Source organism: Pseudopipra pipra, chromosome W (genome assembly GCF_036250125.1).
Source record: "Pseudopipra pipra isolate bDixPip1 chromosome W, bDixPip1.hap1, whole genome shotgun sequence".
NCBI classification, from domain to species: domain Eukaryota; kingdom Metazoa; phylum Chordata; class Aves; order Passeriformes; family Pipridae; genus Pseudopipra; species Pseudopipra pipra.
Genome location: NC_087580.1, coordinates 29,851,677 through 29,870,021, shown reverse-complemented (window position 1 = coordinate 29,870,021; position 18,345 = coordinate 29,851,677). Strand labels below are relative to the sequence as shown.

Sequence of the window (18,345 nt, the reverse complement as noted above, 5' to 3'; positions counted from 1 at the left end):
TCCCAAAGGTAACATGTCCAACCCCTCAGCCCAACAACAAGGAGAACCAAGGACAAGCCAAGCCCTGGGAGCTGGGTCGTCCCGGCCGTGTGGCGCAGCCGCTCCCTGGGCTCAGTCCCGTGCTGGCTCCTCTCTTCTCCTCCCAACCCGACGGCTGAGGGGGCTGAGGCTGCCCCCCAACCACCTCGTCCTGCTCAGGCTTTGTTTCAGCACCACGGCCCGTCGTGGTTTCCCCTTTCAGCACCAAAGGTCCATCGTCCCAATCCAGGGCAAACATGACGGGGCAGCGTCGGGGATGGGGAGTGCAGGAGTGATGCTGACAGTCCCTGCCCTGCAGGGAGCGGGGCAGGATGGAGCAGTTCCGGTGCAGAGCCCCAGCTTTTCCTGCTGAAAGCACAGCCCTAGGGATGGCATGGATGGTACAGGATAAATAACTTGGTCACACCCACAAAGAGCTAAAGTGCCCCTCCTGCTCTCTAACCAGGACAGCATGGTGACTGACCGCAGCAATGGGAATGTGTGATGGTTGCCATGGTAACTGACAGTGGCAATAGGAATGTATGATGGTTGCTATGGTAACTGATTGTAGCAACGTGAATGTATGATGGTTGCCATGGTAACTGACACTAGCAATGGGAATGTATGATTGCTGCCATGGTAACTGACACTAGCAACGTGAATGTATGATTGCTGCCATGGTAACTGACACTAGCAATGGGAATGTATGATTGCTGCCATGGTAACCGACTGCAGCAATAAGAATTTACGATGTTTGCCATGGTAACTGTCTGTAGCAATGGGAATGTAGGATGGTTGCCATGGTAACTGAACATAGCAACTGGAATGCATGATGGTTGCCATGGTAACTGACCATAGCAGTGGAAAGTATTATGGTTACCATGGTAACTGACCGTAGCAACATGACTCTATGATGGTTTCCATGGTAACTGACAATAGCAATGGGAATGTGATGGTTGCCATAGTAACTGACCATGGCAATGAGAATGTATGATGGTTGCCATGGTAACTGATCATAGTAGTGGGAAGTATGATGGTTACCATGGTAACTGACTGTAGCAATGGAAATGTATGATGGTTGCCATGGTAACTGACTGTAGCAATGATTGCCATGGTAACCGACCGTAGGAATGGGACTGTATGATGGTTGCCATGGTAACTGACCATGGCAACAGGACTGTATGACAGTTGCCATGGTAACTGAACATAGCAATGGGAATGCATGATGGTTGCCATGGTAACTGAACGCAGCAACATGGCTGTATGATGGTTTCCATGGTAACTGACCATTTCAATGTGAATGAATGATGGTTTTTAAGAAGCACTAGGCCCTGCTTGACACGACTTTGGCGGTTGCAAACTGTGAAAGTTCTGTGTTTATACTTACAAACTCTGTGAAACTATGCAATGTTTATACTTGTTAGCTATATGTTTATAGTCGTAGGTATGAGAAAATCCTGTGTTTATAGCTGAAAGTTTTGGGAAAACTGGAGATAAAGGAACACCTGCAAGATCTCGGAAAGTCCCTAAGGGCGGATCAACAGGAGGGACTTTGGGTGGCCCTATGATGTCAGGCTGCATGGACAGAGCACCAGAACCAATGAACCGAAGGCGTGGTACGCGTGCGCAGACTGAGCTATCCAACCACCTTGCTGTAAGCACGTACCCGGAAAAAACTAAACTGTATAAAAGTTAACTCATTTAAATTGAACATCACCTGATCATATTGATTGTCTGCGTGTGTTCCAGAACTCCTGCCGGCCAGAACCCCAGGCGCTGTTTCCAAAGGAACCCCAATGAAAGGGGGACGCCGGAAAGATGGGTGGACAAGTCCTGAAATGGAACTCTGTGTGTGCAGCCTCATTTTCTCCTTCAGTGCCCACAGGAGAGGGGGCAAAGAAGTGGGGGTTGGGCCCCAAAAATGTTCACGGCAGAAATTGGGGATTGAGGGGACAGTGGGAAAGTGGGAGGAACAGTGAGAAGGGTGGAAAAGGGAGGGTGGTCTGGCAAGTCTGATGGTCCCATGGGAGTCTTTGAGCACCAGGGGGTTGGCCCCATGGGCTCCCAACTTACTGTGGGGTACTGGGGGCTGCTGGATCCAATCGGCCTTGGATTATGCCACCACTTTAGAGGAATTACAGAAGTGTGACTGAATCACTTTGGTCCTCCGTGATTTTAATGATGGCAAAAAAGATCTATTGATAAAAATGAATTATTTAGAGATACAAATGATCAGACAGAAGATCTTCAGCAGAATTATTTACTGCACAATAGAGACACTTAAACTACCAGGAGTACAGGATAAGATAGGACAGGGCTCTACACTAAAGCACCTTGAAGCTCTACACTAAAGCAATTGTTGAAGCAATTCTACTCAAGCTGGCACAAAAGCAAGAATTCTTAACAAGAGTTGTATGGAACTCCCCCAGACCAATGCTGGTGGGGAGATCTCTGCTCTCAACCTCCAGCAGTGACCTTGGGGGCGCCCCCACCCAAGGCAGGAATCTCCACACACCCCACAAGGAAGGGTTCTGTTGGAAGAAGCTGCCCCTGGGAAAGGGGACTGGCCCTTTGTGGTTGAAAGGGATGGACTGACAGTCACTGGACTCCAGGGGTTGCCTCATCAACAGGGGCTTCATTTGAGAAGGAGCAGCCAAAGCTCTTCCTGCAGCCGGGGCACTGGCAGGGCTTCCCTTACTGGTGGGCCCTCTCGTGTCTGGTCAACCCAGAGCTCTTGTTGAAGCTCTTCCCACACTCCCCACACTTGTAGGGCCTCTCCCCTGTGTGGATGCGCCGGTGGGTGATGAGGTTGGAGTTCCGGTTGAAGCCCTTCCCACAGTCGGTGCAGCGGAAGGGCCTCTCATCCGTGTGCGTCCGCTGGTGCTGGAAGAGATTGGAGCTGGTCTGAAACCTCTTCCCACATTCCCCACACGTGTAGGGCTGTTCCCTGGTGTAGGGCCATTCCCCAGTGTGGATGAGCTGGTGTCGGATCAGGTGGGAGCTGTACCTGAAGCTCTTCCCACATTCCCTACACTTGTAGGGCCGTTCCCCGGTGTGGATGCGCTGGTGTCGGATCAGGTTGGAGCTGTCCCTGAAGCTCTTCCCACATTTGCCACATGTGTAGGGCCGTTCTCCAGTGTGGATCATTTGGTGTCGGATCAAGCTGGAGCTGTCCCTGAAGCTCTTCTCACATTCCCCACATGAGTACGACCGTGCCCCAGTGTGGATGTGCAGGTGTCGGATCAGGTCGGAACTCTGACTGAAGCTCTTCCCACATTCCCTACACATGTAGGGCCGTTCCCCAGTGTGGATATGCTGGTGTCGGGTCAGGTCAGAGCTGTGACTGAAGTTCTTCCCACATTCCAAGCACCTGAAGGGCTTCTCTCTGCTGGGAGGCTTCTCAGGGACCATCAGCTCAGAGCTCCCCCTCAAGCTCCGGCCGCCTTCCCGGCACAGGCTGGCTCTTTCCTCCTCGGAGCACCCTGGGATGGCTTTGGAGCCCCTCCTGTGGGGGGATCTCCGGCCCTTTTCCTCCCCGCTGCCTTCCTGCGCCGGGGAGCCCTTCAAAACGGCCTCTCCCACCAGGGTCTCACGGGGGGATTTGTCCTCCGGGCTCTCCGTCCTCAGCTCGGGGCCTGGGGCAGGAAGCAAGAAGGACAGGGAGGGGATTTGCCTCCGGCCCACAGGGAAGGCCAAGGACATCCCCCCAACTCCAGCCCCAGCAGGGGGGCTGTTCTGCAGCCAGGGATCATGCTAGATCATGCATGCCTAGATCATGCAAGCAGAAATTATGAAACTCTGTTTTAAAACAACTAAGAACGTTTTCAGACACAACAGACTAAACCATTATAGAAAACAAAACTGTAGTTGTGATATAAATACTTAAGATAAAGTTAGTAATAATGTTGTATTGAATTGTAGTAGAAAAATTTTCATTATATTTTGTTTATTGAACATTGTATGTTAGTTGTAGAATTTGAAGTCATTGTAAGTATGTAATTTCGCAAGGGCAAGGGGTGGAAATTGTGGTGGTTTGAAAAAAAACCTTTCCCCCTGGGGCTTGTGATAGTCTGCCCAGGGGTGGTGTTTTTGATACTGGACCAATTAAAAACTTTGTGCACCCTTGCAGAAATTACCTGCTCACAGAAACAGAAGAGAAGGGGTTATATTTAACTGACTAGATGGAAGGAGAGGCAGCCATGCTTTGAATGGGACTCGTGTGGTGCAGGCTGGGGGGCCTTTGCCCTCAGCTCCTGGCCAGGGGGACCAGGAGCAGCACGGCAACTGAGTGGAGCCCCCCTGAAGCCAGTGACCGAGGGGGACCCCGAAAGATCAGGAAGACCCCCTGGGTTGCATTTTCTTCCCCCCCTCGCAGTGGCAGGGGAGGAACACGGCAGAGGTGCCCGATGGTGCCAGAGGGCTGCAATCGGCGCAGACGCGGCGCTGGAGCGGAGCCAGCGCGAGTCGAGGGGTGGCTGGAGAGGGCCAAGCTGAAGAGCCCTGACCTTTGGAAAGGCGGCTGCAGCCCACAGTCATGGAAGGGCCGAGGGGAGTCTCCTCCCATGGGTTTGGGGGAGTCCCTGCGCCCCGCTGTCCTGGTCCAGCCAGGACTGCAGGAGTTAAACTCCCCAGGATTTCTCCAGCTGACCTCACCACCTTTTCCCACCGTGGAGGGGGAGAAGTGGTGAGAAGTTGGCTGGACCCTGCAGCAACAGCCAAACCAGTGAATCCAAGAACAGAGCAGATGGAGAGAAAGAGAGTCAGTTGGACTCAGTTCTAGGGTAAGAACTTGAACTAAACTAAAAACCTTAGAACTCTTATTCCCTGGGGAGGAGAGGTGGAAACCTCCGACAACTCATTCCCCGGGGGCCAGAACCTCCAGGGGCCAGAACCTCCACTTAACAAGAGCAGGGGATAAAGACTTTAATCCCTAGTATTTCGTGCTGCAGAAGAAAGAAGAATCCTAGCTGTGACAAATTAAATTTGCTGCCTTAAAAATAAGAGACATTTACCAGTGCCGCAGAAAATTAATTTGGAAGAGCTGTGGTCTGAAAGTGCAAGAGGATTTCTTATCCTTTCCTTCTGGACTCTTTTTTGAAGGAAAGGAGAGACGATCTATGTATATATATTGTTTCACCATAGAAGAGATAGTTAAATTGCCACGTGTATATATATATATGTATATATGTATATATAAACTGTAATATATATACCCCTCCCCCTATACTAAGTTGTGTGTGTGTCTCAAAAATTCTTCTCTCTCACATTAGAAAAATTTGTAGGAAAAAATTCTAAAATTACCTTTTGAAATTCCTGTTTTTCAAACCACCACAGGCTGCCAGAGCCAGCACAACACCCGCCCAAAGGGACACTGACTTCCTCCTCACCTGCCTGGGGGGCCCAAGGCATCTTCCTCTTCCTCGCAGCCTCCTCCTCCATCTGCCCAAGCTTTGGGAAGGACAAATCCTGATGGGGGAGAAAACAAGGGCTGAGTGTGTTGGCTTGGGGATTCTTCCTGCCCAAGTCCATCTCTAGAGCTCATTGGGCATCCTGTGACCATAAAAACCTCCAAAACACCAAAATTTAGCACAGAAAAACCCAAACCACCGACATTCGGGCAAAAAACCCCTCAGAAATAGCGTGATGAACCCCCTCACAAAATGCAAAAAGTTAAAATTCAGCCAAAAAATATGCCAAAATATGAAGATTCAGTCCAAAAAAAGGTGTTTAATTGGGAGGATGAGGGGAGTGAGGTCACTTCATGAGCACTTGATTGAGTTGCCATATGTTAATCAAAAGCTGTATTAATGTAGTGTCACTTCAAACTCTCCAGGGCTGTTCCTCAAGGTTCTCTGGCCCCCTGCCAGCCCGGGGCTGTTTCTCCAAACCACCAAACCACGTGTGCCAAACGCCCTGGTTGGTCAGTGCCGGCTGGGGGAGCGGGCACTCGGTGAGGGGATGAGAAAACTGCACCTGGGGCTGGGCTGAAAGAGGCTTCAGCACCACTTCTGATGGCCCAGGGGCAGCATCTGGCTTCTCCCAAACAGAGAGATGGCACTAGTTCCTCTGCAGGGAGTCAAAGGCAGGAGGGTGACTCCTGCATGGATTGAATGGCAGAGGATCCCTTGGGTCCCCAGGATGGATCAGCACTCGGGGATACAAACTGACCTTAGGCTCAGGATGCAGCTGCCAGCACAGATTTCCCTGCAAAGTCTGCAGTGAGTCAAGCTCTGGAGAGGAGATTGTGCCCCATGGATGGGATTGCAGAGGGGCCCTCAGGTCCCCAGCAGGAATCAGCAACCAGGAATAGACACAAAAACCCACCCTGAAGAGTTCTGGGGGAGTGTCCTGTAGGGAGGGGACAGTGTCACCCCACCAGGGTGGGGCTGGCAAGTGGGAGGCTGCTCCAGGGCTCTGCAAGAGGCCTCGTGCTCTGCTCGGTCCCAGCACTGCCTGGTACCAACACCCCCGGCTGCCCCCGGCCCTGGGCAGCTCTGCTGCCACAGGCTGTGCCCTCACCGTGGCCCTGCAATGGCCCTGCCTGTCCCTCACCCGTGGCCCTGCCCGTGGCCCTGTCCCTTGGCTCTCTCTCTGCCAGCTCAGTGTGGGGCACACGGGCTGGGGGTCCCTCCCAAGCCCCCCGGGCAGCCGGCGTTGGCTGGGGGGATGTGAGGGCTGGGCCTGCTCAGCACAGCCCCGGCCTCGTGCCCAGCGCCTCTTTCCTGACCCACACAAGACCTTCCCGGCCCCCCCAGGGCTCCCCTGCTGCTGCCTCTGCTCCTGGCCCTGCCTTTGCTGCTCCCTTGGCTGGGGCAGTGGCTGCAGGGGGGGGATGGCAGCAGCTTCAGCTCCACGGCACTTCCTGGGGGGAGCTCAGCCCGGGGGGAACGGGCAGGGACCTGATGGGGATGGACAGGGGCCCAGCAGGGACAGACAGGGCCTGCAGGGGAAGGCACAGGGACAACCTGGCCCCCCACACTGCCAGGGCTGTCTCTGCTCCTCCTTGCAGGCTCCGTGGCCAGGCACAGTTTGTGTTCCTGGGTGCCCACCATCTCAGCACTTGGAGACGCTCAAATCAGCGCCCGCAGCTCTGCAGCAAAGCCCCAGCTCACCTGGCACACAGGGGATGGACACAGAACCTTCTCAGGGATGGGCATTCACAGCTTTTCCTCTCTTCCCCACCACAGGGCTCTCCTTCCTCAGCAGCACCTCTGCCTTGCACTTATTCTCAGCCTCACCTCAGGGCCTGGGCTCAAGGACAGGAACCTGCAGGGAGGGGACATCAGGTGCAAGCTGAGGGCTGCCTGCTTGCACTGGCCTCTGGGCTTCCTCCTCCTTCTACAACCAGCCCAGAACTCAGCCTGCTTTGCTAACACCACACATTTACAGACTAACCTTGGAGATAGATATGGACAGACATCTCTATCACCCTGGGGATAGAGCCTCAAGCATGTGCTGCCATAGGAATGGCAATCACAGAATCACAGAAGCAATCAGGTTGGAAAAGACCTCCGAGATCATCAAGTCCAACCCTGGATCCAACCCTACTGTGCTTCCCAGACCATGGCACTGAGGCCACATCCACTCTCACCTTCAACACCTCCAGGGACGCTGACTCCACCCCCTCCCTGCCCAGACCATTCCAAGGCCTGATTACTCCCTCAGGAAAAAATTGCTTCCCAATATCCAACCTAAACCTCCCCTGGCACAGCTCAAGACCCAGCCCTCTTGTCCTACTGCTGCTTCCTGGCAGAACAGCCCCAGCCCCACCTGGCTCCAACCTCCTGGCAGGGACTTGCAGACAGTCAGGAGGTCTCCCCTGAGCCTCCTCTTCTCCAGCCTCAACACCCCCAGCTCCCTCAGCCTCTCCTCACACCATCTGTGCTCCAAAGCCCTCCTGCCTTCCAGCACATCAACACACCCCCAGCTTGGTGTCACCTGCACATTTGCTGATGAAATGCCTGGTTCTGCAAGAGCTGGAAACACTCAAGGGGCAGCAGGACCAAGTCAGGGGCCTGGGGGGCTTTTCGTTCTGGGAGGGTCCTGGGGGAGCTGGGGAGGGGTTTTGGGGACTGGGGGTACAAACCAGTACAGACCAGTGCAGACCAGCAGAGACCAGTACCTCCTCACTGCTCCCCAGATCTCTCCTGGAGCTGGGCCATGTTGTCCTGGGACACCTGAGCCCCCCCAGTGCCCCCAGTACAGCCCAGTGCCCCCAGTACAGCCCACTGTGTTCCTGTCCCAGGGTGCCAGGTGATCCCTCTTTGAGGGGGATTGGAATGGATTTGAGGGAGGGGCTGGGAAAGATTTGGGGGGACCTGGGGGGGTTGGATGAGGATTTGGGGGGGGTTGGGGGTCTTTGAGTGTATTTGGGGGAGTTAAAAAGGGTTTTGGTGGCATTGGGGCATCAAAGGGATCTGTGGGGGGAGGGGATTAAAGGGAAAATGGAGGTTAAGGGACATTTTGGGGGGGTTAAAGAGGCCTGGGGGGGAAGAGGAGGGGCTGCACCAAGGCAGGTGAGTCCTGAGACCCCCTCCTGGTGTCCCCAAGAACTTCTTGGTGTCCCCAGTTCTCCCCTTGACATCTCGAGACCCCCCTGGTGTCTCCAATGTTCCCAGGGACTCCCCAGCCCCAACTCCCCCCTTGACACCCCCAATTCCACTGTCCCCAAACTTAACCCCACTGTCCCCAAACCCCATCCCTGATGTCCCCAACCTTCCATCTCACCCCCAGGAGCCCCCCCTGGATCCTCTGACCACAACCCCCACCACCACCCTACTCACAGAAAGGCCAAGAGCATCTGGGGACATGTTGGGGACAACTGGGGGGCTTTGTGGGGCACTGGGGGATTACTGGGGGATACTGGGACACACTGGGGGGAACCAGGGGGCACTGGGAGGGACTGGGGAGAACTGAGCGATGCTGAGAGGGACTGGGAAGTTGCTGGGGGATTACCAGGACACAGTGGGGGACACTGGCAGGTTACTGAGCCATACTGGGGGTTCCTGGGTGCTCACTGGAGGATCACTGGGCCATACTGGGGGGCAGTGGGAGATCACTGGGACACACTGGATGGTCACTGAGGAGGTTACTGGGCCGTACTGAGGGTCACTGGGAGGTCACTGGGCTATACTGGGGGCACTGGGATCCCCTTCGTCAGTTCTGCTCCCCCAGGACTTTTGGAGGCATCCCCAGGACCCCTCCCCTGAGGGCTGGGAGATCCCCTGAACCCCACTGCTGGGCTTTAGGGGACACCCAGGTCCCACTTCCTTTGGGGTCTCTGTGTGCTGAGTTTTGGGGGTCTCTGGGGTTCAAGGGGGGAATTGGGATCCCCTTTCTCTAGGGTCGGTCCACTGGGCTGGCAGAGGTGCTATGGTGGGATGGGAAATGGCATCATAGGAGTTTTAGTTGGCCGTGGCCAGACAGGACTGACACGGTGACCCCCCAAAATCCAGGCAAAACCCCAGAAACCCCCTCAGAAATCCACTTCTGGATCCATCAAAACCTCCTCAAAAACACCCCAAATCCCCTCAGAGACCTCATCTCCCCCCCAGGATCCCCTAAACCCTCTCAGTGACCTGCAAAACCCACCTGGGACCCCCAAGCCCCTTCAGAGACCTCAAAAACCCCCTCAGGGACCCCTAAAAGCCCCTAAGGGACCACAAAACCACACAACAGCAGAAGAGCTTTCTGTAAAGGAAGGGAGCAAAGATTCTGAGAAGGAGGAGACCAAGGAAAAACTGAAGCAAAGCAATAAAATCATCCTCGCCCTTCCAGTTTTTCCTTCACCTTTTTCTAACTTTTCCTTTTTTTAGGGTTCTTTTTTTGGTTGGGTGGTTTTGAATTTTTTTTTCCGAGGGACTTTTTCGACAATCGAATCACCCTTCCGGGATCTTGGGAGGCCTCCGGGCCCCGCGGCCCCCGAGAGGGTCCTCCGAACCTCCCAACCCCCCGCGCTAAACCCTCCCGAGCCCTCCAGCCTTTCCACCCCCAGCCGCGCTCCCCGCAGCCCCCGAGGGGATCCCCAGACCCCGCTCTCCCGCACCCCCCGCCTGCACTCAGAGCTCACCGACCGACCCGCCGCCATCACCGATTCCCGGCAGCCAACGCGGCAGGGGCGGGGGCGGGGCTGCGGGGGCGTGGCCGCGCGCTGATTGGCTGCGGCGGCGTTCTCTGAACGCGGTGCGCGCGCAGCCGGGACTCGGTGATGGCGGCGGGGCCTGCGGTTCGCTCTGAGTGCTGTGAGTCCCCCCGGGGGGGCTCGGGAGGGTTTAGCGGGGGGGTTCGGGGATAACCGAGGAGGTTTTGAGGGGTCCCTGAGGGAGTTCGGTGTCCTGAGGGGACTCAGGGCGTGGTTGAAGGTTCCTGAAGGGGTTTGGGGGTCTCTGAGGGGGTTTTGGTTTCTGAGGAGATTTGGGGGGTGCCAGGTGGGGTTTGGGGGTCTCTGAGGAGGTTTGGGGGTCCTGGCGGGACCTTTTAGGCAGTTTTGGGGTCTCTAGGGGATTTATGGGGTCTTAGACGGTTTTGAGGGTCTCTGACGGGGATTGGGGGGTCCCTAAAGGGAACTGGGGGGTCCCAGGTGGGTTTTGCGGGTCACTGAGAGGGTTTAGAGGGTGCTGGGGAGAGATGAGGTCTCTGAGGGCATTTGAGGGGACCTTGAGAAGGTTTTGATGTGTCGAGGGGGGGATTTCAGGACTTTTGAGGGCATTTTGGGGGGTTCCCTAAAGCCCAGCAGTGGGTCCAGGGGGTCCCCCAGCCCCAAAGAGGAGTGGTCCTAGGGATGGCCCCCAAAATCCGGGGTGGGAAATGTACCACATCCGGGTAAGGGGATCCCTAGACCCCAGTATATCCCAGTGACTTTCCAGTGACCCCTTCAGTGACCAGCCAGTGTGTCCCAGTGACCTCCCACTGCCCCCCAGGATGGCCCAGTGATCCTGCAGTGAGCACCCAGTAACCCCCAGTATGGCCCAGTAACCTGCCAGTGTCTCCCCGTGTGTCCTGGTAATCTCCCAGTAACTCCCCAGTCCCTCACAGTGCCCTCCCAGTGTCCCTCAGTTCCCCCCAGTGTGTTCCAGTATCCCCCAGTAATCACCCAGGGCCCTGCAAAGCCCCCCAACTGTCCCCAATGTTTCCCCAGATGCCCTTGGCCTTTCTGTGAGTGTGTGGGGGGTGTTTTTGTGGTCAGAGGGTCCAGGGGGGGCTCCTGGGGTGAGATGGAGGGTTGGGGACATCAGGGATGGGCCTTGGGGACAGTGGGGAGGGGTTTGTGGACAGTGGAATTGGGGGTGCCTAGGGGGGAATTAGGGCTATGGGAAGTCCCTGGGAACATTGGAGACACCAGGGGGGTCTCGGGGTGTCAAGGGAGGAACTGGGGACACCAAGAAGGTCTTGGGGACACCAGGGGGGGTCTTAGGACTCACCTGCTCTTGGTGCAGCCCCTCCTCTGCCCGCCCAGGCCTCATTAACCCCTCCCAAATGTCTCCTAACCCCCATTTTCCCTTTAATCCCCTCCCCCCATAGGTACCTCTGACCCCCCAATGTCCCCAAGACCTCTTTTAACTTCTCTAAAGGCACTCAAAGCCCCCAAATCCCCATCCAAACTCTTCAGATCCCCCCAAATCTCCCACAGCCCCCCCTCAAATCCATTCCAACACCCCCAAAGAGGGATCACCTGGGACCCTGGGACAAGAACACAGTGGGCTGTACTGGGGGCACTGGGCTGTACTGGGAGGGCACTGGAGAGGGCTCAGGTGTCCCATGACAATGGGGTCCAGCTCCAGGAGAGATCTGGGGAGCAGTGAGGAGGTACTGGTCTGTCCTGGCCTGTCCTGGTTTGTACCCCCAATCCCCAAAGCCCCTCCCCAGCTCCCTCAGGACCCTCCCGGACCCCAAAGCCCCCCAGGCCCCCTTCAGGCCCCTGACTTGGTCCTGCTGCCCCTTGAGCATCTGCAGCTCCTGCAGAACCAGGCATTTCTTTGCTCCCCACAGGGTCTTTCCCACACCCAGAATGGAATCTGGAGGCAGCAGGATGTGCACAGGGCTCCCATTTCCTACAGTGCAAAGGGGCTGCAGGGAATGATTCCCCTGCTCTTGCAAATCTGCCAAAACCTGCAGGGCACAGAAGGTGGAGCTTCAGGAATTTACTGGCCTTGGGAGTGGAGCTCACAGGGTATTGAGAGGAACATATCCCTCAAATACAATCTCTCTGCATACACAATATCTGTCTGGACAGGCAGATAAAGCAATAATCAGATATATTCTGTATCATATATATGGCACATATTCTATAGAGTCCATCCTTAGGTGTTGTATGATATATCTATAAGATATTACAAACAATAAGCAATAATAAGGCAAGTGTCCTCCTTAGGGACACACACTTCAGAAGGGAACTTGCATTTGACCCCCTCCCATCTTCAGCTTCGAGCCACCTGGTGCCACAGAGGGGGACAGAGCTCCTGTGGAACATTCTATTCCACTGACACAGAGCAAGGAATAAACCCAAACTCCTGCCTGGGTTTGTCCCCTGGGGGTCTCTGCAGCAGCAAGCACAGCCCCACACTGACTGCTCTGGGCTGTGCAGGCATTTGTGGTTCTGCCTGTCTCACACACACACAAAACAGTCTGGTGTAGTGCTGCCCTCAGGAAACCCCCCCAGCCTTGCTCCAGCTAAAGCTGTGGAATTTGTCTTTGTTTCCCTTGGGTTCAGGGTCAGGCTGTGCCTGTGTCCAGCCCAGAGGCTCAGAAAAGCATTTCTCCCATCCCACTGCAATCTGCTGCTGCAGACAGGACCCAGGCACTGGTGGCACTGGGAGTGAACAGCAGAGTGTTTCCAGGGGCTCTCTGAAGGAACACGAGTGACCAAAGAAACCAGCACAAGTGTCCACAGAAGTCCCAGTCCTTCATCCCTGAATGAGCTTGTTCAGCCCAGGAAAAACCGTCTAAGTTTTATTTCCATGGAACGAACTTTTTCCCACTTTAACACCAGTTTAGTTCCAAACCAGTTTCTTCATTTCCTCCTCCCAGTTTCGCTGAAGGACACTGACAGGGGCCATGGACACTGACAGGGATCACAGAGTTTGTCCCTTGGCCATACAGCTCCTGCTGTTTGGCAGCACAGGAGAGGTTAATTAGAGCCCAGGCTCCAATCCCAGAGCACCCATTGGATCAGCACTTGGGGATACAAACTGACCTTGGGCTCAGGATGCAGCTGTGAGCAGAGATTTCCCTGCAAAGTCTACAGTGAGTCAAGTTCTGGAGAGTAGATTGTGTCCCATGGATGGGATTGCAGAGGCTCCCTCAGGTCCCCAGCAGGAATCATCACTCTTTGCAAGTCCCTGCCAGGAGGTTGTAGCCAGGTGGGGGTGGGGCTGTTCTGCCAGGAAGCAGCAGTAGGACAAGAGGGCTGGGTCTTGAGCTGTGCCAGGGGAGGTTTAGGTTGGATATTAGGAAGCAATTTTTTGCAGAGAGAGTCATCAGGCCTTGGAATGGTCTGGGCAGGGAGGGGGTGGAGTCAGCGTCCCTGGAGGTGTTGAAGGTGAGAGTGGATGTGGCATCAGTGCCATGGTCTGGGAACCACGGCAGGGTTGGATCAAGGGTTGGACTTGATGATCTCGGAGGTCTTTTCCAACGTGGCTGATTCTGTGATTCTGTGATTGCCATTCCTATGGCAGCACATGCTTGAGGCTCCATCCCCAGGGTGATAGAGATGTCTGTCCATATCTATCTCCAAGGTTAGTCTGTAAATGTGTGGTGTTAGAAAAACAGGCTAAGTTGTGGAATGATTGTAGAAGGAGAAGGAAGCCCAGAGGCCAGTGCAAGCAGGCAGCCCTGATCTTGCACCTGATGTCCCCTCCCTGCAGGTTCCTGTCCTTGAGCCCAGGCCCTGAGGTGAGGCTGAGAAGTGGCGCGGAGGTGAGCCCAGAGCTGTCCCTGAGGTGAGGCTGAGAATAAGTGCAAGGCAGAGGTGCTGCTGAGGAAGGAGAGCCCTGTGGTGGGGAAGACACAAAGCTGTGAGAGCCCATCCCCGAGCAGGTGCTGTGTCCATCCCCTGTGTGCCAGGTGAGCTGGGGCTTTGCTGCAGAGCTGCAGGCGCTGATTTGAGCGTCTCCAAGTGCTGAGATGGTGGGCACCCAGGAACACAAACTGTGCCTGGCCACGGAGCCTGCAAGGAGGAGCAGAGACAGCGGTGGCAGTGTGGGGGTCCAGGTTGTCCCTGTGCCTTCCCCTGCAGGCCCTGGCTGTCCCTGCTGGGCCCCTGTCCATCCCCATCAGGTCCCTGCCCGTCCCCCCGGGCTGAGCTCCCCCCAGGAAGTGCCCTGGAGCTGAAGCTGCTGCCATCCCCCCCTGCAGCCGCTGCCCCAGCCAAGGGAGCAGCAAAGGCAGGGCCAGGAGCAGAGGCAGCATCAGGGGAGCCCTGGGGGGGCCGGGAAGCTCTTGTGTGGGTCAGGAAAGAGGCGCTGGGCACGAGGCCGGGGCTGTGCTGAGCAGGCCCAGCCCTCACATCCCCCCAGCCAACGCCGGCTGCCCGGGGGGCTTGGGAGGGACCCCCAGCCCGTGTGCCCCACACTGAGCTGGCAGAGAGAGAGCCAAGGGACAGGGCCACGGGCAGGGCCACAGGTGAGGGACAGGCAGGGCCATTGCAGGGCCACGGTGAGGGCACAGCCTGTGGCAGCAGAGCTGCCCAGGGCCGGGGGCAGCCGGGGGTGTTGGTACCAGGCACTGCTGGGGCTGAGCAGAGCAGGAGGCCTCTTGCAGAGCCCTGGAGCAGCCTCCCACTTGCCAGCCTTGCCCTGGTGGGGTGACACTGTCCCCTCCCTACAGGACACTCCCCCCCGAACTCTTCAGGGGGGCCTTTTGTGTCTATTCCTGGTTGCTGATTCCTGCTGAGGACCTGAGGGAGCCTCTGCAACCCCATCCATGGGGCACAATCTCCTGTGCAGAGCTTGACTCACTGCAGCCTGTGCAGGGAAATCTGTGCTGGCAGCCCGAGTATGTCACGATCCCCCGTGTTCCCCCCAGGATATTTGGGACGACTTCCACCTTCCCGTGGGATGGGGGGTGATTGTTCTCCTGCTGTTGCTGTTGCTGCTCCGCCCCTGTCCCTGCCCTTCCTGCCGCTGTCGGGTGAGCGGAGCGGCCACGATGGGAAAGGGGCGAGAGAAGCGAAAAGAGCGGGTGGGACCCCCAAAGGGAGCACGAGGGGTGGTGGGTCACCCCCAAAGGGAATGGAGGGGAGCTGGGGTTTGGGGGGCGGGTGGGAAAGGGGTGTGAAAGGAGGGCTAAGAGGAGGGGAGAGAGCGGGAGCGGGGTTGCCATGGGGGTGTCCCCATGCCTTGATCTCTGGAGTGCAAGGAAGGCTGGGAGAGGTGGGAGCTGCTAGAACCCCAAGAGACTGGAGAGGGGAGCACCGAGAAGGGGAATCCTGGACAGTGGGGACCCCTGGGATCCCCAGGACAACAAAGTGGAGAACCTGGAAAGGGGGAATGTCTGGGAACGTGGCACCCCAAAGGCGTAAGGCAGAGGAGGAGGTACTCTTGGCACCCTCAACACTCCCAGCATCCCTAAGTGGGACCCCCAGTTTTGCAGAGAGGGGAGACCCTTTGAAACCCCGAGGGGGAGAGAGAGGGGGAACTTCTAGGAGAGTTTTGCGGGCTAATCTTCATATTTTGTAGTATATTTTAGCTGAATCTCAACTTTTTGCAGTTTATGGGGGGGGAACTTCATCTCACTATTTCTGAGGTTTTTTTTGCCTGAATCTTGGAGATTTAGGTTTTTCTGGGCTGAATCTTGGTGTTTTGGGTTTTTTTATGGACATGGGATGCCCAGTGAGCTCTAGATATGGACTTGGGCAGGAGGAACCCCCAAGCCAACGCACTCAGCCCTTGTTTTTCCCCCCATCAGGATTTGTCCTTCCCAAAGCTTGGGCGGATGGAGGAGGAGGCTGCGAGGAAGAGGAAGATGCCTTGGGCCCCCCAGGCAGGTGAGGAGGAAGTCAGTGTCCCTTTGGGCGGGTGTTGTGCTGGCTCTGTCAGCCCAGCATGGCCCCGGCTGCAGGACAACCCCGCTGGCGCCGCCGTCCTGCCGGGGCCGGAGTTGGGGGGATGTCCTTGGCCTTCCCTGTGGGCCGGAGGCAAATCCTCTCCCTGTCCTTCTTGCTTCCTGCCCCAGGCCCCGAGCTGAGGACGGAGAGCCCGGAGGACAAATCCCCCCGTGAGACCCTGGTGGGAGAGGCCGTTTTGAAGGGCTCCCCGGCGCAGGAAGGCAGCGGGGAGGAAAAGGGCCAGAGATCCCCCCGCAGGAGGGGCTCCAAAGCCATCCCAGGGTGCTCTGAGGAGGAAAGAGCCAGCCTGTGCCGGGAAGGCGGCCGGAGCTTGAGGGGGAGCTCTGAGCTGGTGGTCCCTGATCAGCCTCCCAGCAGGCAGAAGCCCTTCAGGTGCTTGGAATGTGGGAAGAGCTTCAGGAAGAGCTTCAACCTCCTCACCCACCAGCACATCCACACCGGGGAACGTCCCTACATGTGTGGTGAATGTGGGAAGAGCTTCAGGCAGAGGTCCAACCTCCACACCCACCAGCGCATCCACACTGGGGAACGGCCCTACACATGTAGGGAATGTGGGAAGAGCTTCAACCAGAGCTCCAACCTCCGCACCCACCAGGGCATCCACACTGGAGAACGGCCCTACCCGTGTATGGAATGTGGGAAGAGCTTCAGGGACAGCTCCCACCTGATCGAACACCAGCACATCCACACCGGAGAACGGCACTACACCTGTAGGGAATGTGGGAAGAGCTTCAGCCAGAGATCCACCCTCCTCCAACACCGTGGTGTGCACACTGGGGAACGGCCCTACACATGTTGGGAATGTGGGAAGAGCTTCAGTTACAGCTCCACCCTCCACATCCACCGACTCATCCACACTGGGGAACGACCTTACAAGTGCTTGGAATGTGGGAAGAGGTTCAGGACCAGCTCCACTCTCCTTGTGCACCAGCGGACGCACACGGATGAGAGGCCCTTCCGCTGCACCGACTGTGGGAAGGGCTTCAACCGGAACTCCCACCTTGTCACCCACCGGCGCATCCACACAGGGGAGAGGCCCTACAAGTGTGGGGAGTGTGGGAAGAGCTTCACCGAGAGCTCTAAGTTGACCAGACACCAATGGACCCACCGGTAAGGGAAGCTCTACCAGTGCCCCGACTGCGGGAAGAGCTTCGGCCGCTGCTCCAACTCCGTCAGCTATTGGAGGACCTTTATTGGATGATCCACAGGGACCCACGTTGAGGACAGACCTGGTTCCAGGTCATCCATGCTGGGCACTGTATTGGGTCTGGATGGCCATGTTTTGGTAGCAGGGGAGCTCCAGGGGTGGGTTCTGTGAGCAGCTGCCAGAAGCTTCCTCCATGTCCAGCCCCTCTCCCGACCCCCCTGACAGTGAGGGTGACCCAGGGTCTTGTTAATCCAGCCCTTGGGCAGATTAGAGTGAAAGGACAGTGAATAATCAGTGTTTATAGATATATATATGTAGTGTTTATTTTAGAACAGTTGGGTTGCCATGTAAAGCAGGTTTGGAGCCATTTTGGTTCCTGTATATAGTGATATGAAAGCATAAAAATAACACTTAAGAAAATGTAGAAGGGAAAAGAAAGTATCAGAGTAGAAAGATGCAGAGGCCACTCCCCCCTGAGGATAGTTTATCTATCTATCTATCTATCTATCTATCTATCTATCTATCTATCTATCTATCTATCTATCTATCTATCTATCTATCTATCTATCTATCTATCTATAGGGTTTAGTTTAGGAAAATTTTATTTCCGTGTAAAGTAGATTTGGGACAGTTTTGGCTCCTGTTTATAGTGATATAAAACCATAAAAATAGCACTTCCCCTCTCTGGCTCCAAGCCCAGCCTGTCCCCTCCAGGGGTGGGTGTTCCCCCCTCTGCCCCGGGCGGTTCCTTTGCCCTCGGGCAGCAAAGCCCCCACTGCTTCTGCAACTGGAGAGTGTTGGAGCCATGGACCATTAACATTCCAGTCTCTCCCAGCTCTGCATCCCGAAAGTCAAGAGGGATCAATCTGTCACCTCAAAGTGGATCAACCCCACTGAAAAAAGCTCGATCTCACCCCAAAATTCCTGTGTTTCTTATTTTCCCTATGTAATTCTGGGGCTGCCGGTGCCACCCTTCAGTTTTCCACAGGCTGAGGGTTGGCCTTGCACTTTTGCCTTTGCTGGATTTCTTCATCAAATATTTATCTCTCCCTGAAAACAAAAATATGGAAGGTTTTCAATAATCTGGACATCTTTAGACCATCTGGACAATTTACAG

At 55.8% G+C, this 18,345-nt stretch overlaps 1 protein-coding gene across 1 annotated transcript in view; it reads left to right on the top strand.

Annotated features, from left to right (window-relative positions):
- Positions 1–18,345, top strand: part of LOC135404965 (uncharacterized) — an 801,303-nt gene that overhangs the window by 188,704 nt on the left and 594,254 nt on the right. The window contains 1 exon segment of the mRNA XM_064639689.1: positions 16,436–17,191. Coding sequence (XP_064495759.1) covers positions 16,436–17,191 — 756 coding nt within the window.